The sequence below is a fragment of the Protopterus annectens genome, chromosome 13.part0, assembly GCF_019279795.1.
Source record: "Protopterus annectens isolate FY-2018-M chromosome 13.part0, PAN1.0, whole genome shotgun sequence".
NCBI lineage: Eukaryota > Metazoa > Chordata > Ceratodontiformes > Protopteridae > Protopterus > Protopterus annectens.
In genome coordinates, this window is record NC_056747.1 from 404,268,015 (window position 1) to 404,295,613 (window position 27,599).

The window sequence follows — 27,599 nt, forward strand, 5'->3', positions numbered from 1 at the left end:
GACTGATTTACAGCCAACACTAGACATCACCTTGGGTATAAAGGAAGGATTGGTCCTGAGGGAAACCCTGTCTGCATGGAAGATAATGAAGGGCTCCACTGCCATGAGGGCCTGTAATTCAGACACTCTTCTTGCTGAAGTGATGGCTAGAAGGAAGGCTGTTTTCCAAGAAAGGAATTTCAACTCTGCAGTTGCAGCTGGTTCAAATGGAGGGAGAGTGAGCTTTTCCAATACAAAGTTAAGGTCCCAGGCTGGAGTAGGGGCTCACCTGGGGGGGGGTCTTAAATTTTTAGCCCCTCTGAGGAATTACTTTAACAGGGGTTGAGCGAAGAGAGGTGGTTTAGTATTATAATGTGCTGAAATTGCACAGACATGAATTTTAATTGACGAGAAGGCTAAGCCCTTGTGGAGCACTTCTGTTAAGTACTGAAGAATATGAGGTAAGCTGGGCACCGTAGTGCCCATACCCTGGGTCTGGCTCCAGGAACAGTATCTTTTCCACTTTTCAGCATAGGATTTTCTAGTACTAGGTCTCCTTGCTTCCAGAATGACATCCAGCAACTGCTTACTGGGGATGTTATTGGAGAGCTCAAGGAATTAGCCAGGCTGCAAGGTTCAGGGTTTGAAGCTGAGGGTGCAGAATCTGGCCCGCCTGCTGGGACAGCGGGGAAGGTGTCTGAGGTAGGTGCCATGGATCCAGCAGTATTATGCTGCGCAAGAGGGGGTAAACCAGTGCTGGCGAGGCCAGTCTGATGCAATAAGTATTGTCCTTGGTTTGTCCTGTTTGATCTTTAGCAGAACCTTCAAGAGGAGAGGCAGAGGGGGAAAGGCATAAACCGAGAGGCTTTCCAAGGAAAAGGACAGGGCATCCACTTTCCAAGCTTGACTGTGGGGAGTGCTTGTGCAGAATTTGTCCAATTGGTAGTTCTGGGGGAGGGCAAACAGGTCCATCTCTAGAGTCCCTAATTTGTTCCTCAGGAGGTTGAAGATTTTTGGTTCCAGTTTCCATTCGTGTGGATCCATGAGATTTCTGCTTAGGTCGTCTGCCAGTGAATTTAGCTTGCCTGGCAGGAATTAAGCTTGTAGGTGTACTTGGTAGCTAAGGCTGTGTTCCACAAAGCCATGGCTAGTCTGCAGAGAGGGTAAGAGTGGGTTCCCCCCTGCTTGTTTATGTGCCACATAACTGTGGTGTTGTCTGTCTTTACCAATAATTGTTCTGGAAAGATGTGGTCTTTGAAGGCTGTCAGGGAATTCTGTACAGTTAACATTTCTTTTTGGTTGATATGCAGGTGCGTCTGACTCGGGTTCCATTTGCCCTGAATGCACTGCCTTGCCAAGTGAGCCCCCCATGCATAGGCTGATGCGTCTGTTGTTAGGGTTTGGGCGGCAGGGGGTAGATTGAAAGGGAGCCCCTTGTTGTGGTGGCACGCCTCTGCCCACCAAAGGAACGCTGTCTTTATGCAAGGAATGTTAGGAATCATTGACTCCAGGTCCTAAGAATGTTGACACCATAGGCTTTTTAGACACCACTGTAGTTTCCTCATATGCAGTCTTGCATATGGAATTAGTAGAATGCAAGAAGCCATGAACCCCAGGGCTTGCAAAATTTTCCTTGCAGACAGCTGGGTCTTTGTGGCCAGTAGTTTGAAGCAGGTTGTCAAATAAACTTGTTTTTCTGGTGTGAGGTAAGCCATCTGGGAAGTTGTGTTCAAGCTTGCTCCCAGGAATACAATTTGTTGGCAGGGTACTAGAGGAGACTTCTTTTCATTTATGGTGTACCTCAGCGAGGTTAGAAGTTTCTTTATGAATGACAGATGTTTCAATAGCATGTCCTGGCTTTCTGCCTGAATCAGACAATCATCCAGGTATGGTATATTTGAATATTTCTCTGCCTGCAAAATGAAATGGCTGGAGCTAGACACTTTGTGAATACCCTGGGCGCAGTAGATAAGCCAAAGGGAAGTGCAGACAACTTATAGTGCATGGAGCCTGCTCTGAAGTGTAGGTATTTCCTGCAGGATTCCCTTATTGGAATGTGCAGATAAGCTTCCTTTAAGTCTAAGGTTGGCAACCAGGCATATTTGCCTAGCATAAGAAGCAGCTGTTGAAGTGTTAGCATTTTGAATTTTGGGATTACCAAAAATGTGTTTAGAATAGAGCGGTCCAGGATAGGAAGCCAGGAGCCGTCTCTTCTGGGTGCCAGGAAAAGTCTTGAATAAAAACTTTGTCCCCTTTCTTCTGCTGGGACAGGTTGAATAGCCCTGATACTTAGAAGGGAGAGAACCTGCTGTTGAGCCTCTGCCCACTGATTTGGGGGTAGATCTGGCCAACATTTTGGGGTTGGTAGGGTGTGGAAGTGGAATCTGTATCCTTGGAAAACTATATTTAAAGCCTATTCGCCCTGGGTAATGAGTTCCCAGTTTTTTACATGCAGGACGAGCTTTCCTCCGAAGGGAGCAGGCAGTTGAGCAGGGCTTGGAAGGGTTAAGGTTAAGTCATTGTGACATTTTTCCATTGGGGGGTGTCTTACTACTTCCTGTTTTGGAAGTGGGAACCCCCCACTGCCTAGGCCTGTTTGTAGCCTGAGACTGTAAACTAGGTGGTCTGCTGTTCCTGGGTTTGGACTGAGAACGCCTGGAAGAGACTGGAAAGGACAAATTCTTTGAAGGCCAATGCCTACTAAATCTGGGAGGTTATACTTGCAGGAAATCTTTAACAGTTTGCATAGATTTAGCTTTTTCCTCTATCTTTTTGAGGACTTCTTCTGCTTTGTTACCAAACATGCAGTCTTGGTTTAAGGGAGCATCCAGTAATTTAGCTTTAACATGATCTGGCAAGTTTTGCTCCTTAAGCCAAGCATGCCTTCTAAGTACAGACCCAGTGACAGCAGCCCTGCAAGATGCTTTTAAAGAGTCAAAACCATACTGCAAAGTATGTTTACCAACTTGATCAGCAGAATGCATTAAATCCTGTAATTCTTTATGTTCACCACAGTCAGGAATCAACATAATTTTCTGTTTAAGCAGTCCCATAATATGCTGCTGATACTTTAACAAATGAAACTGGCAATTTAAGGCCCTAATGGCCAAAGTAGCAGAAGTATATACCTTCTTACTCCATCTGTCCAAGGCCCTAGAATCTCTATCAGAGGGGGTAGGATTTCTGGCAGAAGTAGCCTTAATGCCCTTTGGTCCTTGGGAAATTGTCTCTGGATCTGCAGGAGGATTCTTGAAGAGGAAAGTACAGTTTTGTACCTACCATAAATGTAGATGTTCGAGTGTATTCACTGCTGCAGTCATTACACTTGGGTTATCCTGCCATCAGGCGGTCCCGCAGTTGGCCAGAGTTCCAAAGTCTTGGCCCGGCGTCGGTTGCTGTCGCTTCTTCCCTGACGGCAGTGCGCCAGGGGTACATAAGATGCAGCCGACGCCATTTTCTTCAGTTTTTCTTGCCCCAGATGTCAGGTGCCCCCAAAAAGATAGGCAATACATATTGCTAATAAAACATACATAAAAGGTAAAACCAAAACCTTCAGTTACCAGCAAATACACCACATAAGTACTGAAGGGTAGAAAGGCATAGATAAGTCCCAGCTAAGAAAGAGGGGACGGAGGGAGGGTAACCTGGACTGCAGCAGTGAATACACTCGAACATCTACATTTATGGTAGGTACAAAACTGTACTATGTTCATCGTGTTTCACTGCTGCAGTCATTACACTTGGGTTGAATCCCAAAGCTGAGGTAGGGTGGCTGGTTCTATAGAGGATTTGGGGTGGCTATGAGGCCTGCAGCACTGCAGTGGCAAAGCCAGCTCTCGATTTAGAATAAAGAGGCAAGTGATAATGTTTGGTAAAGGTGTGCACTGAACTCCAAGTTGCAGCTTCCAAGATATCTTTGGTAGGTACTCCCCTAAGCTAGGCAGTTGAGGTGGCTGTTGCCCTGGTGGAATGTGGCCTAATGTTGCTAGGTACAGTTTTCTCATGCTGTGTGTAGCAGAAAGAGATACAGTGTCCTATCCACTTTGAAAAGGTATGCTTTGAAATAGCCTTTCCCTGTGATCCTGCAGCATATGCTACAAACAATTGCTCGGTTTTCCTGAAAGCTTTTGTTTTGTCCAAGTAGAAATGTAACTGTCTGTGTATGTCCAATGAATGCAGAAGCCTCTCCCCTTTATTCTGGGGATTTGGATAAAAGGTTGGCAAGTGAATAGTTTGGTTAAGAGCCACACTGGATACCACCTTTGGCATAAATGAAGGGTTTGTTCTTAAAGAAACCCTGTCTTGGTGAAAAATGATGAAAGGCTCCACTGCCATTAGTGCCTGTAAATCTGAGACTCTTCGTGCTGAGGTTATTGCCAAAAGCAGAGCAGTTTTCCATGACACATATTTTAATTTTGCTGAATTGGCTGGCTCAAAAAGGAGGTAAAGTTAGTTTTTCCAAGACAAAATTTAGGTCCCAAGTTGGTGTTGGTGTTCTCCGGGGCGGTCTTATGTTTTTAGCCCCTCTGAGGTACTGTTTTAGCAATGGATGAGACAAAAATAGGAGGATCTGTGTTGTAATGAGCACAGATGGCAGAGGCGTGGATCTTACTGGATGAGAAGGATAGGCCTTTGTCCAGCATCTCAGTTAAGTATTGTAATATCTGAGGAATATTTGGGACAAGAGGGTCAAAGCTTTGAGCCTGGTTCCAGGTGCCAAATCTCTTCCACTTTTCTGAATAGGATTTCCTGGTGCTAGGCCTCCTGGCCTCAAAAATTACATCCATAACAGCTCTAGAGAGAGGTGTTGTTTGCTTGTCTAAGGAATCTGCCATGCAGCCAGGTTTAAGGTTTTGAGCTGGCTGTGCAGGATCTGATTGTTTTGTTGAGTCAGAAGATGAGGTATTTGAGGTAAAATCCATGGTGGGCCTTGAGCTAAGTTCTTTACAATTGGGTACCAGTGCTGGAGTGGCCAGTCTGGGGCAATCAGAATCATTTTTGGCTTTTCTTGTCTGGCTTTTAGGAGTACCTTTGAAAGGAGAGGCAGTGGTGGGAAGGCATAAACATTTAGGCTGTTCCAGTTGAACGAGAGAGCATCCACTTTCCATGCTTGTGTGTGGTAAGTCCTTGTGAAGAATTTCTGTAGCTGGCAATTCATTGGGGAGGCAAATAGATCTATGTCTGGGCTCCCCCATTTTTGTATTATCATGCTGAATACTTGTGGATTTAATTTCCACTCGTGAGGATCCATGATGTTTCTGCTTACGTCGTCTGCCAAAGTATTTTTCTTTCCTGGCAGGAATTGTGCTTGCAGATGAACTTGATAGGTTAGAGCTGTGCTCCACAAGGTCATGGCTTGTCTGCAGAGGGGGTAAGAATGAGTGCCCCCTTGTTTGTTTATGTACCACATAACTGTGGTGTTGTCTGTTTTTAGTAATAGTTGTCCTGGATGCAGTAGGTCCTTGAAAGCTGTTAGGGTATTTTGTACAGCTAGCATCTCTTTTTGATTGATGTAAAGATGCATTTGGTCTGCGGCCCACTTGCCCTGAATACATTTTCCTGCCATGTGTGCTCCCCAAGCGTAATCCGAAGCATCTGTTGTTAGTGTCTGCCTGGCTGTGGGTAGAGTGAAAGGCTGTCCCTTGTTGTGGTGACATGCCTGTGCCCAACATCAAAACTCCTGTTATAGGCAGGGGACAAGTGGTATTACTGTTTCCAAACTGTGACAGTGTTGAGTCCAAACACTTTTTAGGTACCATTGTAATTTCCTCATATGCAGTCTGGCATATGGTATTAGTAGTATGCAGGATGCCATAAACCCAAGGCCTGCAGAATTTTTCTTGCAGGGAGTTGGGTTTTTGCTGCCATCAATTGAAAGTACTGAGTCAGTTGTCCTTGCTTGTCTGGCGTGAGATAAGCCATCTAGGCAGTTGTATTTAAGCTGGCACCCAGGAATATTATCTCTTGCGAGGGCACTAGTTTTGACTTCTTTTCGTTTACTGTGTACACTAGGCAAATTAGTAATCTTTTTACAACCGCCAGATGCTTTAGAAGAATGTCCTTGCTCTCTGCTTGAATAAGGCAGTCCTCCAAGTATGGATATATTTGAATTCCTTTTTGTCTGCAAAATGCAATTACTGGTGCCAAGCATTTTGTGAAGACCCTGGGCGCAGTAGAGAAGCCAAAGTGCAGTGCAGAGAATTGATAATGCATTGAGCCAGCTATGAATCTGAGGTATCTTCTGCAATTTTGTCTGATAGGAACATGCAGGTATGCCTCTTTGAGGTCCAAGGTAACAAGCCAAGCCTTCTTGCCCAGCATGGGAAGAAGCTGCTGTAGTGTCAACATTTTGAATTTTGGGACATCCACGTCAGTATTTAGCGTAGAAAGGTCCGGTATGGGTCTCCAGGCTTTGTTCTTTCTGGGGACCAGGAAAAGTCTTGAGTAAAATCCTTGTCCTTGTTCCTGTTGTGGCACTTTTTGAATAGCTCTCATGTCCATGAGGACTGTGATTTGTTTTTGTGCCTCTGCCCACTGATTTTGTGGCAGGTCTGGCATTCCTTTTGGCCTTGGTAGTGTGTGAAAGTGGAACCTGGAACCTTGAGACACAATATTCAGAACCCATTTGTCTTGGGTGATTATACGCCAATTTTGTGAAAAAAGTGCTGCCAAAAGGTAAGTGCTTGGCTTTTGAAGGGGGAAGTCATTGGGACTGTTTCCTATAAGGTTGAGACTTGTAATCCCCTCCTTTTGGGGTTGAAGCACCCCACTGTCGTGGTCTGTAAGAGCCTTGGGGCTGAGATCTGCCTCTTGGGCGCCTGTATTTGCCTCTTTGTGGTCTGTCTGACACTGGAAAGGACCAATTTTATGAAGGCCAATTTCTGCTAAATCGAGGTGGCTGCACTTGTAAGAAATCCTTCACTGTTTGCATAGATTTTGCCTTATCCTCCATTTTCTTTAATACCTCTTCTACTTTAACATCAAATAAAATATCCTGCTGTAAAGGAGCATCCAATAATTTTGCCTTAACATGATCAGGTAAACCTTGTTCCTTTAACCAAGCATGCCTTCGAATCATAGATCCTGTAACTGCTACTCTACAAGAAGCCTCTAATGAATCAAAACCACATTGCAGAGTATGTTTTCCCACTTGTTCAGCTGCATGCAATAAATCCTGCATTTCCTTATAGTCAGGATGTTCTGAACTTGTAAGCATTTTCTGTTTTAACAGAGACATTAAATATTGTTGGTATTTAAGCATGTGAAACTGGCAATTTAAAGACCTTACTGCTAAAGTTGCAGAAGTGTAAACTTTCTTCCCCCATCTGTCTAATGCTCTAGAATCCCTGTCAGAGGGAACTGGATTTTTAGCTGTGGAAGCCTTTACCCCTTTGGGACCCTGGGAAATAGTTTCTGGGTCAGCAACAGGGTTTTTATAAAGAAATTTGTGAGAGTCAGGGACTCTGTAGTACCTGTCTGGCTTGACTGGAGTAGGGGGCAATGAATCTGGATTTAAACTGGATTCAGAGAACACATCATCCACAATATTGAATACTGGCGGACTAGCAAGGTGTCTGTGCTGAGGCAATAAAAGGAAATCTCTGAGCCTTTTCTTGGATTCTGAATAATCCTGGCCCTCCCAATGGAAATGCTCCCTCATGGTATGTAAAGTTTCCCCAAAAGAGTAATCCTCAGGAGGAGAGGCTGAATGGATTGATTTCAGCATCAGAGTCCTCACAGGGGGTAAAGAGTATCCCTGGTCTGAAGAGGAATCCAAATAAATGGAAACCTACTCAGAGGAATCATAGTCTGTATCCTGCCTAGGCCTTTTATCAGGAGGGGGATGGGAACCCCTGATCAGAGTAATTAAGTCTTCGGCCATTTTGAGCATCTGTTTTTTAGGCATGGAGGCCTGTCCAGGTGAATGCTGAACTTGCTTCTCTGTCTTTAAAGGAGTTTTAGACTTGGCTGTAGTTTTGATGGTAAGCTGTGAAGGTCTAAAAACACCCTCAGAAGCTGATGCCTGTTCAGCGGCACCAGACCCATCTGAGGAGGTAGTTTCCGTAGGCCCAATACCTTGAATATCCAGAGGCCTAGCTGTCTCCACGTGGGAGTCGGAGGTGGCCTGTGGCTCTGGGGTAGCGGGTGTCAGGGGCTGTGAAAGCGCCTCATTGAGAACCGGTGAACCAGCGACTGGCCTAGAAGAGGCTTCATCGTCAGTTTTGGGCCTCGGATGCCTGTCCTTATCCTTGTCTTTGCGTTTTTTGTGAATTCCGGTCGTCGGTTGTTCCGACGGCATGGTATAATTGAACATTCGGCCAAAGTAATGGCGAGCAAAGTCAAAGCGACGCTTAATAGTGCGCTTGTTAAATCTAGCACAAAACCGACAACTAGTGACGTTGTGGTCTGGGCCTAGGCATGGAATACAGTAAGAATGAAAATCCTTATGAGGTACTTGCTTCCCACAAGAAATACAACTATTAACTTTTACTGACATCGGTCTGAGGCAAGAAAAAGTTTCCCCAACAGGGTACTTAGCTTTATTGAAGACTTCGGTTCTGAAATTCGTATTGAAAATCTCAGGAGTCGGCCGACCGGCACTTGCGAACTGCTTTTGCTTCGGGCACCGCGCGGCAAGAACGACTGAAGAAAATGGCGTCGGCTGCATCTTATACACCCCTGGCGCACTGACGTCAGGGAAGAAGCGACAGCAACCGACACCTGACCAAGACTTTGGAACTCTGGCCGACTGCGGAACCGCGTGACGGCAGGATAACCCAAGTGTAATGACTGCAGCAGTGAAACACGATGAACATCTTGAGAGAGTCAGGTACTCTGCAATACATGTCAGAATTTCTGGGAGCTGGAGGTAAAGTGTCTGGGGACAGGCTAGATTCCAAGAAGGCATCATCTACAATGTCCAGAACAGGAGGTATAGCTAAAGGCCTGTGCTGCGGGAGGAGTAAGAATTCCCTGAGCCTCTTTTTGGAGTCAGATTAATCCTGGCTTTCCCAGCGGAAATGCTCTCCAAGAGTGTGCAAGGTTTCACCAAAAGAAAAATCTTCTGGAGAGGAAGCAGAGGGAATGGAATCCTCTGCATCAGAATCCTCATAGGTAGATCAGGGCAAATCCTGGTAATCAGAAGAAACATGAGATTTCAGAATCTTGATCAGAAGAATCAGAAGCAAAATCAGTTCTAGGTCTCTTAGAGGGGGAAGGCTGGCTTCCCCTAATTAAAGTAATAAGGTCTTCAGCCATTGTAAGCATTTGTTTTTTAGGCATATGGGCCTGACCATGTGGTTTGGACATCAGTTTTCTAGGTGTGGGTCGAGTTTTAGGCCTGGATGAAGAACATGGCATCGGTTTAAAATGCATATCTGTAGGCCTGAATACACCCTCAGAAGCCGGTGCCTGCACAGGAGCTCCAGACCAATCCAAGGTAGAGACATCCGCAAGTTCCATAGTCGAAGAAGCATCTCGCTGCATACTGGACTCCGAATGGGCCTCAGTAGAAGCCTGCGAATCTGAAGTAGCGGGTATCAGGGGCTGCAAAAGCGCCTCACTGAGTACCGGCAAACTGGCGACTAGCTTAACGGAAGCATCGTCGGCAGTTTTGGACCTATGCGGTCTGTCTCTGTCTTTATCTTTATGTTTTTTCGGAATATCGGTAGTCGGATGGCTTACCGAAGCCATTTCTGGATAGTTAAACCGAGTACCAAAATAATTTGCTGTGAAAATAGACCAACAACAAATAGTTCGGGGGTTGAATAAGGCACAAAACAGACAGCGAGGGAAGTCGTGGTATGGGCCTAAGCAATGAAAATCTTTATGAGGTACTTGCTTTCCACAGGTAAGACAATTGTTAACTTTTACTGACATCGGTTAAGAGCAAGAAAAAAAGATCCCCAATGGGGTACTTAGCTTTTTTCGAAGACTTCGGTTCTGAAACTCGAAAACGAAAATTTCAGGAGTCGGCCAACTGGCACTTGCGAACGGCTTCTGCTTCGGGCACCACGCGGCAAGAAAGACTGATGTAATGGCATCGGCTGCATGTTTTATACCACTGACGACCTGACATCATGGAAGAAGAGAGAGCATCCGAAGCAGGAATCCAAGACTCTGGTATTCAGGCCGGCTGAGGGCTACCTGCAGGCAGATAACCCAAATGTAATGACTGCAACAGTGAAACACGAAGAACATCTGCAGAAACACAACATGAGAAAGTTCATCAGCTAGCCATAGCAACAAAAAGTATTCCTTTTTTGTTTTTTTTTTTTTACCAAGTTCTGTAATGAAATATTACTATCATAGCATTCCAGCACTGCTGGCTCTGGTCAACATAAGACAATGGACTTCCCTTGCTTTCAGGATAATGCCTACTCTACAACTCTTGTTCCAGAAGTTAAAACAGAGAGAACAGCCTTATCTTAGCTTACCTCTGGTGTGTTTTTCTTGAACTCACGGCTTTGTTCAATAAGTTTTTTTCTCGACTCTTCACTTTCATCTTGTCGGTTGGCCAATACTGTTGCTGTGGCATCGAGTTCTCGCTGTAAAGATAGGGAAAAACAAAAGTTACTTCATTACAGATGTATCTCTATGCTAAATAAAACACAGCTCTAGACAATGTCAGAATGCTACAGGCATCCTGACCCAATGTAAACAGAGAACTATGATCAACACTAGCTTTTTAAACATTTATTTTTTTATGTTATTTTCTTAACCAGGTGAGTAGGCTGGTACAAAACCATTTTCAGCCATGACCCAGGCCAACTAGTAGCAACAAAGAATACAAGGTTATAAAAAAAAAATAAAAAATAAAGTCATATTCACAAGTTATATACAATTAGTTTAGATAAACATCAACCAATATAAGAGACATCATATACGTAGAGTTACTTGGTAAAGCACAAAATGAACTACAGTTACTGACACATTGCAACAAATATACAAAATGTAGAGCATTTCTTGTCTTTAAACTATTAAATATGAACTCATTCCCCCTTCTTCACCAGCAAACACGTCACAGCAACATCACCCTACAATCTAAGGCTATTTCCTAACTTGGTTACACCCCGTAATAATCTCCACTGCAGAGTTCATGACTCTTTTGTACTGGCTTTCAAAGGTGTAAGACCCCACTTCCTACTAACATTAAAATTCAATTAATTCAACCACAAAATCAAAAACACAGCTGCTTAAATACTTATTGCAACTGGCTCCCCAGCAAGAACATAATTTACATTTTTCTCTAAGATCTATCACAATATAAATCTATTATATCCTAAAGAAATTTTCGGGTCTATATTAAATCAACGAAAATCCATTACATTGAACACCAAAACAGCGACACGTATTACTTGAACCGCAAAACTACCAAACGCACTAAACTGTGAAATTTAAAACATCGAACGTTCATAGTCGGCCAACCCCACCACCCACTACATACCACCTACCCAAACAAAATAAATAAATCACATACATACACTAACTAAACCCTACTCCTAACCCCAAAGTAAAACACCAAAACTCAACTTCTAACCCTACACTAAACCCCACATACACAGCTATCTATGCACTATCCTTAACCCCTCCCTAACCCTAAGGTCCGTAACTACCGCACACTTCCCCTACAGAGATATACCCAAACAAAATAAATAATATACATAAATACATTTAACAAAACCCTGCTTCTAACACTACACTAAATCTTACACACATTACCTAGCTATACACTTACTTTAACCCGCATCCTAACCCTAAGGCCCGTAACTATTGCACACTTACCTTACGGAGCTATACCGCAGACGGGCCAACCAAAACACTTCGACATTGCGAATTTCGCAGTTTTGCACGTTCGACGATTATGTATTTCGCGCAATACATGTTGATGATTTCGTATTCGCGTAAACGGAGTTTTGAAAATCTAATAGGAACCCGAAATTTCCACAACTCTAGAAGTATGTATGACACTATACTCTCCTATTTCTCCTTCAACTCTACGTAAGCAGCTTCTCCATTTACTCCTTTCACCACTGTCTTCAATGCCATCACTCTCTCTGTGTAATATTTTTTTTAATTCCCTTATTACCATACATTACATACACACTGAATCTTAAGGAATGTATATTTATATTTACATATCCACAACCCCACTTTTCCCCATTTTTACACATGATCACTTTTTTTTTTTAAAACAAGAAACATCTTTACTAAATTAGCACTTATGACACAGGCAATTATATATGTATATAAACGAAAACAAACCATACTGACCTATTTTTAGTTGCAAATATTACACATCACTTATAATCCATTCAGTCATCGTCAGTCAAACGTTTCAAAGTTCATTCACATCCTGCCTTCTTACACATGGTCACTGTTGATGTGACACCCTGAAGCATCTAGAGCCAATGTTTACACTGTGTGGCTACCCCTGCAACTACTGTTCTTCCATACAACATAAATGTATTTATTTAACATTTGTTGACTGGGAAAGTCCAACTAGAACAGAGCCTACTTTCAGTGGAGGCCCAGGGAGAAATGCTCCAGACGCATGTATCTGGAATGTGGGAAGAAACAGGAACACTCGGAGGAAACCCAAATGAACAAAGGGAGGACATGCAGACTCTGCACAGAAGACACCACAGCCGGGAATCAAACTGGAAAACCTCTTGCTGTGAGGTGCCAGTGTTAATCGCTGCACCACTGTGCCACACAAGGCCTAGTAGACCATTTAAATGTTAGAAGCATGTTATGTATGCTACACAGTTTCTGTGTGATTTATATTCTTTGTAACATTATTATGAATCATTGCTGCCACATTTTACAACCCTGGACTTGAACCTGAAAATGATCAATGGAGATCACTGTTCTAAACTGGTTAAACAAAAAAATTGAAAATCACTTCTGTTATAGCTCAAACTTCTGCTACCCTCTAGTGCAGCTCTCATATCCTATCTACAAGCTATCAGAACTCCAAAGCTGAGGAGTCTACATTACTTGTTTTCTGCATTATGATCCTTATCTTTTCTGAACAGCACTGACTCAAGTATTGGTGTACCACAGCCCAAATGTTAAGTGCTTACCACAAAGTGTGGACATCTGCAATGTCTATACACTACTGACGCATCAGTACATTCTCCTTCAAACAGTAACAAAGAAAGGCATACTCAAGACTAATGCTCAAATAGTTATACCAGTGACAGGAACAAGAATAATAAAAAAAAAACGAAGCTGCTTCGGTGGTGTGCAGTACAGACTAATCCTAGCATAGATGCACATTTCTGACCAAAATAAGGCATTCCTAAGAACTAACAAAAAGAAGGCTGTCAAATGTACACTCATGGTGAAATTCAAGGTTTTCTGACTTTGCAAACTATTTTGCTAAATGCAATAAAAACCTTCCCAGTTACACAGTAATATGTCCAGGAAGCTGGGTTTTGGAAACACAGTTGGTATCGGGAGGACCAATCAGGTTGAGGAGAATGCACAGGAGCATTATGTCAACCATAGGCATGGATCACCAAGCAAAACCTTGACTGGTATGTGGAACTGCAGACGCAGCGAATAAAGCCTGCAGCACAATCCCTGTTCCAGAAAACACTCACTGCAGAGAAAGCTGTGGGGCAACAGGAATTGGGGTCAGAAGAAATTTGACGGCTGCCTGGATAAGAGCCCCAATCAAGATGAAAGTGCTGGTTTGCAGGCAATGAGGAAAAACTAATCAAGAAGGAAAGAAAACCTCTCGCACTTCAGAAGACTGTTACACAATGTCACCATGTTAGGTTTGGTCCTTTCCTCCAGTTCTCAACTACCTCACTTCCAGCTATAAAAAGCGCAACCAATACTGGACTCAGTACTGAGGCCAGATAACCAGGAAGCCAGTAAACACCAACCAGAGGACACAATCTAAGAGCAAGCTGGGGGACTAAAAAATCAGCGGCAAGTTGGCCACAAGACTGCATCAAATTGCAAACACTATTCGTGAAATGTTATCAGTTCAGCACCACTAAAACCGCCAAGTATTTCTTAGCACATTTTTTCCTGTTTATGTAACCATGAACGGGGCAAATACAAAGAAAATATTTCTCTCTTCTTCTGGTTTCTACTGTCATATACTAGGTACGAGATGTACTATAGCTTTAAAAATTATGTAGTTTTTGGCTCCAAGTCATGAGATAAGATTGGTTTCTTCTGTTTGGATGGAAAAGGTAATGATAGAAGCATCCTAAACATCAGTAACTCTAAAGTTGGTGGAAAGCCTTTCTGAAAACTAGAAACCATTGACTCAACATCTTGAGCCATCTCACTGATAGTGGCCTTAAAGACAAGCCAGACTGAAACAAATATGCCATACTTCTTCATGTCACAGCTTAGGAGACCATCAAGCTATTTAATACCCTTTTCTTTTAAACAGGAAGCAAGACAGAATAACTGTGTAAAAGCTTACCATAACAGTAAATGTTCCAGTAGATTACTGTTGCAGTAGTTCTTACTACCTGGACTTTAGACGCATGAGGGTCTGACATTTACAGCTCAACAAACTTCCTCTTGGGGCCAGGCAGGTATCTACTCCTTAGAAATGTCAATGCACCCCTTGTATAAAGTTGGCATCCGCCCACATCACTTTGGAGCCTTCTTGCCCAGAAAGATAGCAGGGTATCCACCCTACCTAATCCCAAGCAAAGTCCTAAGAATCTAGCTAAGCAAGAGCATGTGAATACATTTCCTGGACCAAGGACTTGAAGGAACACTGTTCTAAAAGTCTATTCAGACCTGAGCTGTTGAGGTGGTAGAATGAGGAAGGGAGTAGATACACAGGGAAAGGATGAACCAACCCCAGGCCAAGAAAAGGAAGCAAAAATGGTGAGAGGGAAAGTACAGTTGTGAAGATAATTTACCATAACTGTAAATATTGGAGTAGATCAATGTTACAGTACTACGTCTTGGGATTTCATGCAGTGCAGAATCCCACGGACTGAAAACCAGAGTCATTAGCCATCCCCCAGCCGATTGGTATTTGTGGCCATCTGACAACAGGAGGTTGGTGTGTAAGAGGTATGTCTTTCTTGCAGGAGTCCCTATGGAACAATGGTGCTTGGACAAAGCACAACCTGCCCAAATAGCCTTACTGATTGCCCAGAGCCCTATGTTAGAAAGGAGGGGAGAAAATAGGGGTGGGAATGATAGCAGAGGTCAGGGAACCCACCTAAATCCAAAGGTGGGGGGGGATCATGAGAGATGAACAAGGGAGGGGAAAGGATCTACTCTAACATCTACAATTAAAGTAAGTTAGCTATACCAACGTACTATGTTCATCATGGTCAGTGTTGCAGTACTAACTCTTGGGAAGATTTCCATAGCTTCTTTATTGGGAAGGTGGGAAGGAACCTCTGCCCTGGGACATCAGGCTGTGCAGAGGCAAACAAGGATTGCCCTAGCCCTGCATACAGCTCCCAGACTGTTGTGCTTAGTGAATGCAAGTACTGAAGATCAGGTGGTTGCTTCTAAAATGGTCTGAGTAGGGGCTCCTTTTAAGAAAGCGGTGGTTGTGGTTTTTGCCCTAGTGGAGTGGGCTCTAACCTTGCACAGGGGCTGCTTGCAATGCTGTAAATAACAGAAGAAGATATAGTAGCAAATTATTTACAGTCTGCCTCCTGTTTTTGATTTCCATTGGCAAATGTCACTAAAAGCTGGTCAGATCTGCCTTGGAAATTTGCCTTATGGAGGCAAAATGTTAGCTCTCCTCACGAGAGAAAACAGATGCCAAAACATTCCTCATAATCAAGATAAACTTTAACATACGAGCCTGACAAATTAATATTTAAAAAACAAATGAAAGTTCCAGATGCAATGCAGTTTTTCCATCCTTATCAGAAGGAGAATGAATAGAATTAACAAAATGTTTAGCAGCAGCAGGTTAACTAAAGCTATAGGTGTTGTATCAGGTCTAGGAGTGATGCATTAAAACTTAAAAAGACTGAAGAACTTTACACAATCTACCTGCTTTCTTAGGACTAACAGGCTGTCAGGGAAACCATAGGCTATAAAAAAGAGGGGGGGGGGGGTGACAGAACTGGAGGAATAAATTAAAGTTCTGTAAAATTCCAGTTGTAACAAATCATATTTCCTTAATGACTAAGAAACCTCACTATTCTCCCACTGAAAACATTGGTTCATCCTGGAAATAGTCTCAGAGAAAGAGAATCTGTCACAGACAGGATCAGATACCACATTCTCCTCAGAATCTGAAAAAGAAACTTAAGGAAAAAAATGAATCTGCCCTTCACTATCCCCTACAGATTCTATTTCTTGAACCTCTTCAGTGAAAGAGGAATCACTTTTTCTTTTACCAGAAACTACTTTACAAGAAGGACCATGTCCTGAGCAAAGAGCAAAAATACATTGCTCCTATCCGGAGTAACTGACACAATAGAAGATAAATGTTTAGTTTTCAGTCTCTTCTTGACAAGCAATTGTGGGGGGAGGGGGCAAGCCACTGTACTGCTGACAGCAGCTTCCCTTGGGATTAGCACAGCATTCTGGCTAAACATGAAACACTTCCCTGCCTGTTTTCCTGTGACCGAAAAAAGTGGCTCTCCCTTGACAAAGTAGGGACCCCAATAGCCATTGAGAACATGGCCAACCACCCAGTCCATGGTGTCTGTATAAACTATACCAAAAAGATCCTTATAATAATAAAAAAAATAAAAACCTCAAATGAGTGGTCTGAGAATCCAGCTTTGGCTACATTACAGTTCTCCACCTAAGGCTGAGGCAAACTGCTAGCCTGCTGTGATAACAAAAGCTGCTTAGTCTTTTGTCTTTTTATGGTGGAAGGCACTGGAAGAGGTTATGACCAAAGGTGCTTCAGTGTGTTCCACTGTCAATATGAAAATGGTGTTTGTTTCCTGGGGAGGCTTAGCAGCAACAATCAATAAAACAAGAAAGTACCATATAAAGTAACCCCCCCCCCAAACACAGTAAAAGATATGTAAAACACTTTTCACAGCCCCAAAAAAGTACTATATATATATATATATATATATATATATATATATATATATATATATATATATATATATATATATATACACATACATACAATTTACCTACAGAAAATGTAGTTTTAACACACCTTTTAACAACTTTTTGCCACAGAAGTAAAAAAAAAAAATGCACGCCCTTTAAAAAGTATATAAAAGAAGAACCGCGGTCAAGAAAAATACTGTCCAGCAATGGAACAGTGTTAGCTGACCAGTCCTTGAAAGCAAACAGGAGTGCTACTCTTGGCAGCAGGAAAACTCTGAAGGGCTTGGCACCCAAGCCTTACTTTGTAGTAAGCTCAGCTCCAACTGACTAATGGTTTTGGTGAGTAGAAGTTGCCCTGAAGCTTTGGAAGTTAGTCGCTTATTATATTCTGTGCCAGGTATAACCCATACAGCTAAGGCTACTGCAGCAGTGATCCATATGAAGAACTTCCAATGATGCCTTGGCCAAAAGGAAGTCACTATAATGACTTTTGGAGAATCCTTCTGAATCTTCAGACTTGCTCTGGGTATCAGTGGAAAGGGTAGAGAAGCATAAAGGAACGCTGCCACCTTTCAAAGGAGACATCTGTTGGGAAACAGACCTACCTGAGGTGTTCCCCAAACCTGGATTAATTCCTGAAAGACCCCTCCCCATTCAATTTTCATTCACAATGGTCTGTCCTGGTCAGCTTCTCTGCTACTATACTTTGCTGTTATGGAATTTAAGATGCTTGAAGGGTCAAGAGCCTGCAGAGAGAGAAAAACCCGGTGCACCCCTGCTTGTTACATCACTGGGGACCATACACAATGAAGACATTAACGGAAAAAAAAATGCTCCCCAAGCAAAATCTGCGATATCTTTAGTTACAGATGGACTTGGGGGGGAATTCTCTATGGGATCAGTACTGATCCCCGAAGGAACTTTTCACCGAAGCACAAACAGCCGGGCATACTTCCACGAAAGTGCTTTTTACCAAAAAAGCACTTTCACAGACGTATGCCTGCAGCTAGAGGGAGTCGTGGGGGAATGACTGTTGCGGAGATCGTACTACGGTGAGGACAAGGGAATATTCCCTTTTCCTCACTGTAGTGCAATCTTGGAGTGAGAATATTAAAGTAGGGGGTATGTGGGGGGTGTGGTGCAGGGGGGCATGCCCCCCTGCATAAAAGTAGATTTGTTTTTTTTTTTTTTTAACGCACTTTAATAAAAGTGCTTTTTTTGTGAAAGCGCTTTCGTTAAAGTGTGTTCGATGATTGTGGATTTGGACTACTGAACTTTTGTTCAATAGTCCTAGATCCATTTATACCCATACAGCTATATCAAAAGAGTAGTCTAAACATGAAAACATGTAGTCTTTAGTATGCTATGCATGGAGTCAGGCACTTTATAAATCCCCTTGGAGTAGATGATAACTCAAAGGATATAACAGAAAACAGACCGTGAGATTCGGGTAAGAAACACCTGTAGTGCTTGCAGACTGGGATATTGCGATGGGTATTCTTCAGGTCCAGCGTTACGGTTAACTGAAAGAAGGAATAAAGAGTAACAGGGTTTGAAGATAATAGCATCTAGAAACTTACCTTTACATACAGGTTGACAAAAGGAAGGTGCGGTACTGGTCTACATGTCCCCTATTCCTTTAGTAGTAGAAAGAATTGAGAATAACATTTGCCTGACTCCTTTGTAGGCACACTTTCTATGATCCCTTGGGGCAACATGTGGCCTAAAACTAGAGGGGAGAAACTTGTTTGCTGGATGAGGGGGAATCCCCTGAAAAGAAGAAAGGGACTCTCATTGCCGTCTGTACTCTTGCTGGATTACACTAGTGAACAACATAAGAGAACTGCCAGGGTGGGAAGAAGGTGGGGAGAAATACAAGTGGCACATAGTCATTCAGACTTTCTGTGCTGCCCCTGATTCTGGGAAACCTTCTCCTTTCTTGATAGGGTTGCCCCTACGCTGTCTTACTTATGTTCTTTTTGTATTTTCCTTGCTGAGGCTATATGTTTTTTTTTTTTAATAACAGACTCAGAATTGATGGGAATGCTTTACTTAAAACTGGCAAAGGGAAGCTGAAAAAATGACAAACCCCCTGAATAACTTTCCCAGTCTCAAACCTTTTGAGCACTTCTGTAGCAGGAAGGCCAAAAAGAACATCTTTTCAAGGGAACAGCTCAGAATTTCATACTTCACATGTTAAGAATGCAAACAATCAAATCTCCTCATAACAGGGCTCTAGGCGTCAGACCTAGACACATCATTAGCAACATCATAAGAGCACTTGAGTGAGTGTTTGGTAATTTGAGAAGCAAACATTTTGAGAATTTTAAAGAAGTCTTCAAATCAGAAGTTAGACTGAAGATTTAAGTTCATCTGGTGGTGCTGCGGTAGTGTTGTCACCTCACTGTAAGACGCTGTCCAGTTCGATTCTCAGCTAGAGCGTCTTCTGCGTGGAGACATGCGTGAATGGGCGTACCTTCGTTGAAGGTTGTGCGTCAGGGCTGGCAACTCGGCACGTAAAAATCAACTGCCAATCATTAGCGGACCGGAGTTCCACTGTGGCGACCCCTAACCGGGAAAAGCCGAAAAGACACATACATTTTCAAAGGTAAACAAAAACCTTAACATGTCAGCTTGGTTGTTTAAGACTCAAAGCCATGGTACAGGAGGAATACACTTGTTTCTCAAAAGCTTTCTGATACTTGCCAAAAGGAATGGGATTAATTGTAGCAAACAGTTAAGCAGTAAAGGAATTGAAGTGTGAGATAATGGCATGACATGCTTTAGGATTAGCAAAAACTTGAAAACTTGACAGACTGAGGGACTCTATACAATTTCTTAAGAAATTTGGATGTAAGAGCTAGCTTGGTCTTAAGTATACTGCAGCTGTTAGGGAACCATCGTCAAGAAATGCTAAAACTGGAGCAATAGCTGCTGGCTGAAATAGATCCAATTACATAACAGGACATACATTTTTTTTCTAGGAAGAAGGAATTTCAGTCTGCTCCCACTGGAATTATTCTGCCATTTTGTTCACAGTCTCAAAAAGATAAAGGATTCTGGGAGGTGAAGTTTGAGGAGTCACTCTCCAGAAAGTCAGAATGTTCTGGGACAGAATTGTCAGAATCAAAATATTCTCCCTCTGCATCTGACAAGGATTAGAATTGGAGGGAAACCCCTTTCTTTTTCTGTCAGAAGGAATGGAAGAAGCAGGGTGTGACATGTAAAAGGCAGCCAACCTCTTAGTCCTAACAGACCTTTTCTGCCCAAGGATAAGAGTGCAGAAGAAGCAACATTCTTAGATTTTCTTTTTCCTAGGAAAATCCCAGAATCACCCCAACAAAGTCTTGGGCACTGGGCTGAAAATCAAGTATTGTAACTCGGCAGTGCAGTACAACTGGAACTGCCCCACCCCCAAGTTGACAAGAGTAGCTCTCCCATGCCCCAAGACTAAGAGGATGACCTAACAGCTGCAGAGGACGTTGCTGATGGGTCCCTATTAAATTGCCGAATGTTTAAAAGTTCAAATATCATATGGCTGACACCACGATTGAACTTTGAAAAGTTCGAAGGTGAAAGGCAACGGCTCTGTATGCGCAGAATGGGAACATTTCCCTTTTCTGCACTGAAGTGCGGTCTCGGAGTTGGTATATTTAAGTAGGGGAGTACCTCCCTGCTCAGAGCGGTTTTTTTTTTTTTTTGTTTTTTTTTTTTTTTTACTTTTTTATTATATATTCGAGGTTTCAAGTTTCGCTCATATGCTGTCAAACATATGAGGTTCAAAATTTTGAAGCTTCGAATATATAATATAGACCCGTTGCTGATATGTGGTCCAAGGTTGCTTTTCTGGGCGCTATAATAAAGGGAACAGGCAGACAGAGAGAGAGGTTTTGTCTACTGCAGAGTCACCAGTCCTCACCTAAGGCACCAAAGCAGCCAGCACTGCTCCTAGCTCCTTAACTTAATTTTCTACTTTTGTGAGCAAGAGAGGGGAGAAGAGACTGCTTCATCTTCAGACCAAAAATGAAGTCAAGAGAGCAGCAGCACAGGTTAGTAACCCTTCTACAGAACTGTTTAACAGTTATACTATGTACCAAATGCTGATCCCACAAACACTTTTTAACAGGAACCAAATCCAGTACAAAATACCAGCAGCTGCCACAAACACTATGCTGACCAAAGACAAGAAGCCCTTGTCTGTCACGAAAAAACAAACAAAAAAATTCCTAACACAAGAAATCACAGTTTCTCCAGGAACTCATTTTCACAAAAAAAAAAAAAAAAAGTGGAAGTCCCCCCCCCCCCCGAAAGGCACATAGGTTCATAGTTCATAGTTAGGTACTAGGCTATCAGCCCTAGGGCCTATACAAGCCTAGCCACAATGATTCCCTGGCTATTGCTTCCCACAAATATTTACTTTACTGGACCCCTGTCTAGCAGGGCTACTGATGTGATCCCAGGGGTGAATTTCATATCTCCCATCCAATCGTCAAGGTTCCTCTTGAAGAGGGCCATTGAGGCGCTCTGCCTGACATGTATGGACAGCTTATTCCAGAGTATGGGGTTCTCTGGGTCAGGAACCTATCCCTCCAGCATGTTCTATTCATCGTGATGACAAGGTTAAGATCCCTGGAGCGTGTGGCTAGGAGGGATTGGGATTTCTTTAAGTGTAGCATGTCCAACAACTCTGGGTTTGACATGACCTTGTATGTTAGGCAGAGATTGCCTCTGAGTAGGCGATATGCGACAGGAGTATAGCTGGAATTTCTTTAGATGGTCAGCATAAGGCATCTGCTTTAGGCCTGTGATTCTCTTTGTGCTGTATTTCTGTGGCTTTTCTAGTTGTTGCAGATGTCTTGTGAGGTACATACTAAACGGGGCATTGTATTCTATAATGGGTCTAATGAGGGATGAGTAGAGGGACAATGACCTCCTTTTTTCTGGATGAAAAGCCCTTAGTGATGAGGTGTGTTACGTAGAAGGATTTTCTATCTTTTGTGGCTGTGTGGTTATCAAAGGTGAGACCACTGCCTATCTGTGTCCCTAGGTCTCATCACACTTTCGGTATTTAGTGTACTGCCACCTATGTGGTAGTTCACAGGTATGTGTTTTTTCCCCAAAGGGGACAACTATACATTTTTGGGCATTTAGCTTGAGCCCATGGCTCTAGCACCAGGCATATATTTTGGTAAGGCCCTTTTGTAGTATATCCACATAATTTGGGGATTCAATAATGGCTCCCAGCTTGCAGTCATCTGTGAACTTTGTAAGCCAGAGTCCCTTAGTGTTGGCCTGTACTTCAGAGAAGTAGATGCCAGACAAGAGTGGTCCCAGGACAGAACCCTGCGGTACACCACTTGTGTGGAGATGGATTTGGAGTCAGCTACTTTTACAGTGTGTGTTCTGTCAGTAAGCCAGTTTGCAACCAATAGAGTGATGTAGGGATTAATGCCCAGTTTAGTAAGTTTACCTATGATTCCAGAGTGGGGGATAGTGTCGAAAGCCTTGGCGAGGTCCAAATCGGCTGTGTGAACCACCTTACCCTCGTCCACGGCTCTGGAGACTGATTCGAAGAAGTCGAACAGGTTTAGGAGGCAAGATTGGCCCTTCACGAACACAAACTGGATGGGGTCCAGTGTTTGCTACAAAGTCCAGAAAAAGAAAAAAACACTGACTTGTACTCCTCATTCAACTTAACTACAGCAAGTTCAAATGGATCCTGAAGTTTGTCACCCTTTAGAAAGCCTTTAAAGCTCTCAGACTCCTTTCTATCACCTTCCTCACCACTACCCAGCTTCAAAGATCGCTAGCAGACTGTCAGTTCTATGAAGCACACAGTGTGAACCATACCTCTCAACCTCTTAGAATAATAAATTTGGACAAAGCTGTAAATAAAAGTGGGACAAAGGCGCCAAAATAGGGACAATTTTTAAATATTGCTCTTACAAACTTGGAAAGTTGATAGAATAATAGGTTTTGCATTAGCATGAACTTTCTGAAGAGTGTGAAGTCTGAAACAATTGTCTGTCATTATTTTCAAACTTCAACCTTTAATGATCTGTACACTAATTTGCCAGAAAACCACAATTTTATGAAAAACATATGAAAAAACAGACCAAAAATATGAGGCAAAAATTTGTACAGCTGAGTGTTTTGGAACATATTTCAGCAGCAAGAAAGCTCTGAAGCTTTTGCCTAACTGGTCCTTTTACACAGATCACCTAGTCCATCCATGAAGTTAGATCACGTGGAAGGTGCCCTTAAGCATTAAGAAGCTGTCTGGTGGTCACATCCAGGGCAGGATATAACCCCTTTAACATAAACTACTGCATCAGTGATCTTAATGTTGATCATCATCTGTTACAGTAAGAAATGTTGTGTTAACAGAGAAGCCCTTCCAGAAATCAAACTGTGATGCTTTTAGAATCTTGTGATCTTAGAAGGCAGCTAGTTGTTGATAGACTTTTTTTTCCAGTGGGACGGTTCTGTTCTGTTCCTTCTCCAGTTAGCAATTCTACTAAATAGGGTGGTAAGGGGTATGGGCAAGTGAATGTGCTGCCAATTTTACAAATTTAGTGAAGAGCATCAGACTCTGCAAAGCCAGAGTTCGTTGTCTTCTGCAGTAGCTTCCTAAACGTAAAATACTGGCCTCTCCAAAATGGAAATGAGATGTTTCTGTGGCACACTTCAAAGTATCAGTAGGGCTGGTGCTGCTTTTTCAAACTAGTCTTAGTATTTTGGCAAGTTTCTGATCTGAAGCTTAGAGGGAAGGAGAATGCAGGCACTTGTTCCCAGGGCTAAAGGTAAAATCAATTCTTCTCTGGCAATCCTTGGGTAAATTGGTAATTAAATTACTGCAGAAGAAGACACCGAATTCGCATTCCTTAACTGGACTCTTACACTTGTTTCATACTGCTCTACTGCAGCGTGTTTTACAATGGATGAATTCAGACTAGGTCTTGTCATGTTACATTATACGGACTTTTTTTTTTAATTATGCATCTTATTCCTGTCAAAAAAAATGGAAGGGTACACAATGCATTTCAAGCTTCCCATGGAGACAGAGAAATTGAATGTTTTCACAGTGTCTAGTAAGAGCACGGTTAATTTCTGAGAACTCTATGGTGTTTACGGCAATACACAGTGGCTGAGAAAGAGTAATTCAAATTTTACCCACAAAGAGTTAGAGGAGGGTGTTGTTTTTATTATCAGGGCACATCATAAAATAACCAAACACCAATGGAAAGTAATAAATTATCCAATATCTTGCCATGGTCTGGGTATTGCTAGAAAGTCTTAAAATTAATGCCACTGTATAAAACAAACTCCACTCCTTGTCCACAGCTCTGTGCTTATGCATGCATGCATGTCAGCAAGGTGTCACACATGCAAACCAATGAACACAGTGAAGTATTCACAGTATAACATGCTACTCTAGTCTGTGCCACAGTCAAGTGTTAAAGCACAGTGAAAACGAGACAAGTTTTTAATGTGCAAGATGGAAATGTTAAAGATTAAAATTAGTAAAATGATGCAAAAGTCGTACTTTGCATGTTAAGCAAAGTTTTTTTTTTTTTTCATCTCTGTAGCTGAATTTTACATTAACAAATGCTGACACAGAATTTACGTGTACAAAGAACAAAGCTCTTCTATTTCAGAAGGGATAAACCTTCCTAATAAACTGTTAAATAGCTGCTGCTCCTATTGTCACTCCCCCAATAATATTCCAAAATGATAATGGTTTCTACCAACTACGTACAAATTCCCCTCCTAAAGAAGGGGGAAACACCAACAAGCATCACTGTTGCTGTGTGGCAAAAACAGAAAGCATAAATGATTCCTTAAGCATGTTTAAAGAGAAGGGTACATTCTGTCGTTCAGTTTCTTTGTCACATTTACAGCACTGCAGACAAGAGTAATAAAATATAACGCGTTTATAATTTTCCTCATGGAAGAATTTAGCTGGCTGAAGCAGTGATGGTTGTCTCAGTTAATTTGTTCAGTACTACAACCTGATGGAACAGATTACTTTGGTCTCCAGAGAGGACGAGCGTGCCAGATGCTACCATTTCTATATATAGCAAGCAATACAGTCAGATGAAAAATATTACATTTAACTAACCACAGTCTACACTATTGATCAAAAGCTACCAAAATAACTAACTGCTAATGTTTTACTGACTTTCCTTTAAAAAAAAAAAAAAAAAAAAAAAAAAAAAAAAAAAAAAAATGAAAAAAAGGTAAACCTTGAGACTATTTACCGTTGCAATTTCCATTACAAGTCATTATGTAAACTCTGGAAAATTAATGCAGTTAATTCCTCTTTTTTCCTCTTATATTTATTTAGCTAGTAAAACTAAAACGAAATGCAACATTATGACAAATACTTGTGACCATCTATCTACACTTCTTAGGAAGAATGAAATCCATGAATGGCATGCATACAGTACACTCATTTACTACCCTTCTAGTGAATGAAGCTCCACAAAATTAATTAAAAAAAATACCAAATCTTTAACGCAGACTTCTGACTGACAGTTGCTAAAGACAAAATAAGCAGTACTTTTATTGTGTTACTGAGGTAGCAGTTAAAATGCGAGATAAAATAGCATGTCAGCTGCATAGTCCCTTTACCTTCCTAAAAATAATGCAGTCAACCAAGACACTAGTGGATGCAGAAAACTTGAGTAATGCATGAAAGCCGGAAATGACACCACCACTAACTGCCACACTGACTCAACAACTGAGGACCTTGTTGTTGTGTCTTTCGGCTTTTCCCGGTTTGGGGTCGCCACAGCGGAACTCCGGTCCGCTAATGATTGGTAGTTGATTTTTACGTGCTGAGTTACCACCCCTGATGCACAACCTTCAACGAAGGTAAGCCCATTCACACGTCTCCACGCAGAAGACGCTCTAGCTGAGAATCGAACCGGACAGCTTCTTACTGTGAGGCGCCAATGCTACAGCAGCACCACCACCGCGGGTAACTGAGGACCTTGTAAAGGATTAAAGGATTAAAAAACTGCAACAATGTGAGGGCCTTCAGTGAAGGTGTACTTGGAGGTGACTAGCAAGCAAAGCAGAAAAGTTTATGCTACATGAAGATGGTGGAAGTATCAAAGTTACTGAACATCAATCATTGGTGGCATCTGTTAAAGTGACACTGATGTTCCTGAAGACCAGTATAATCAGAGTAAAGCCCTATGTATTAATGATGCAGTAGTCCAAGTAGAGAACTTTTAAGAAAGCGGTCATCTTAGCTCTAGGCTGCAGCTCTGAGTTCAAAGCTCTTTAATAGGAGTCCCTCCAGTTTTACTTAGGAACTATGCCTGCCAGTAAGACTGCAGGCTGCTCAGCACCTGAAAGGATGGTCAAACCTCAAGTGTCAGTCGCTGTGCAGCTGAACATCCAACGTTTCGTGAATGGATGGACTGTGTCATAATGATTTTCTCCATTTTCTTCCATATTAGCCTGGAAGAACCAGAGACCGGTGGTAAAAGGCACCAGGGACAGACAGCAGGTCTACACACAAAAGTGAAAGTAAATCTTTCCTACTTAATTTTCAGACAAGCCTATTGCTTTCAGTTACTATATCTGTGTGGTAACAATGAAATACCAATACCAATGCTGGGGTCAAGGTCTAACAAAGTACAGTTGTGTAAAGTCTTGCCAATACAGTACAAGTCATTCGCTTCACTCTTGCAGTATCCATAACCTAACAGATCTCCTGCCAAGGATAGCTCAATGTCCATCTAGTATACCAAAGCCTTTAGTACTTACAGCTATCGTATGTCACATGTATGCTCCCTACATAAGGCATAGGACATAAAGGTGATGTACACACGCATACAGTCAGAAATGGAAAAGCCCCAGGCGAAAAAGAAATCTCTAGGGACAAGGGAGAAACGTGCATCTAGAAAAAGAAAAAAGAGAAGAGCCCCTTAGCCAGAAGGACAAGAAGAAATAGTCTACTGCAGAGGGGGCAAGAGGGAGCGAGCAAATACTGCAACAGTGAAGAGAAGGATATCGACTGTTATGGTAAGATTTTACACAACTGTTCTATGTCATCACAACCATTATTAGCCATATTCAAAAACAAACTAAAGAAACACCTCAAATCACACTGGTTATGCCCATGCTCCAGACCCGACTAGGTTCTTTTCTCTTTTCATCCCTACCATCCTAAGCATACTAGTTTCATACAAAATAGGTCTAGCCTTTCCCTAATTATGGTATGTATGGTCCTATAACAGGAAACGAACCTCAATTATCTGCTTTAGCCAGACTGTCAACACACAAACATTCCTAGCCAGAATTTGTACGTGATCTAGTCTGAATATGTCATGTAATGTACCCTCTCTGCAAGCAATGCAACTACTGTATCTATATATCTACTGTATATATGCTTTTCTGTAACTACCATTACTATTGATGTGCTCATGAATGTATGCAACTTTTTTCTAAAAGCATCTTTATGTTTGTCATTGTCAACCTTGGAGCTTTTCTTCCCGGGCCTCCGTTGAAAATGGGCATATATCCAGTCGAACTATCCCAGTCAACAAATGTAAAATAAAATAAATAAATAAATA

The 27,599-nt window shown here is 42.2% G+C and overlaps 1 protein-coding gene across 2 annotated transcripts in view; it reads right to left on the minus strand.

Moving 5' to 3' along the window:
- The window catches only part of CUX1 (cut like homeobox 1), a 3,879,009-nt gene that overhangs the window by 3,331,132 nt on the left and 520,278 nt on the right, over positions 1 to 27,599 (minus strand). For both annotated transcript variants that reach the window (XM_044054027.1, XM_044054028.1), the window contains exon 2: positions 10,416 to 10,526. In XM_044054027.1, coding sequence (XP_043909962.1) covers positions 10,416 to 10,526 — 111 coding nt within the window. The remainder of the gene's footprint in view (positions 1 to 10,415; positions 10,527 to 27,599) is intronic.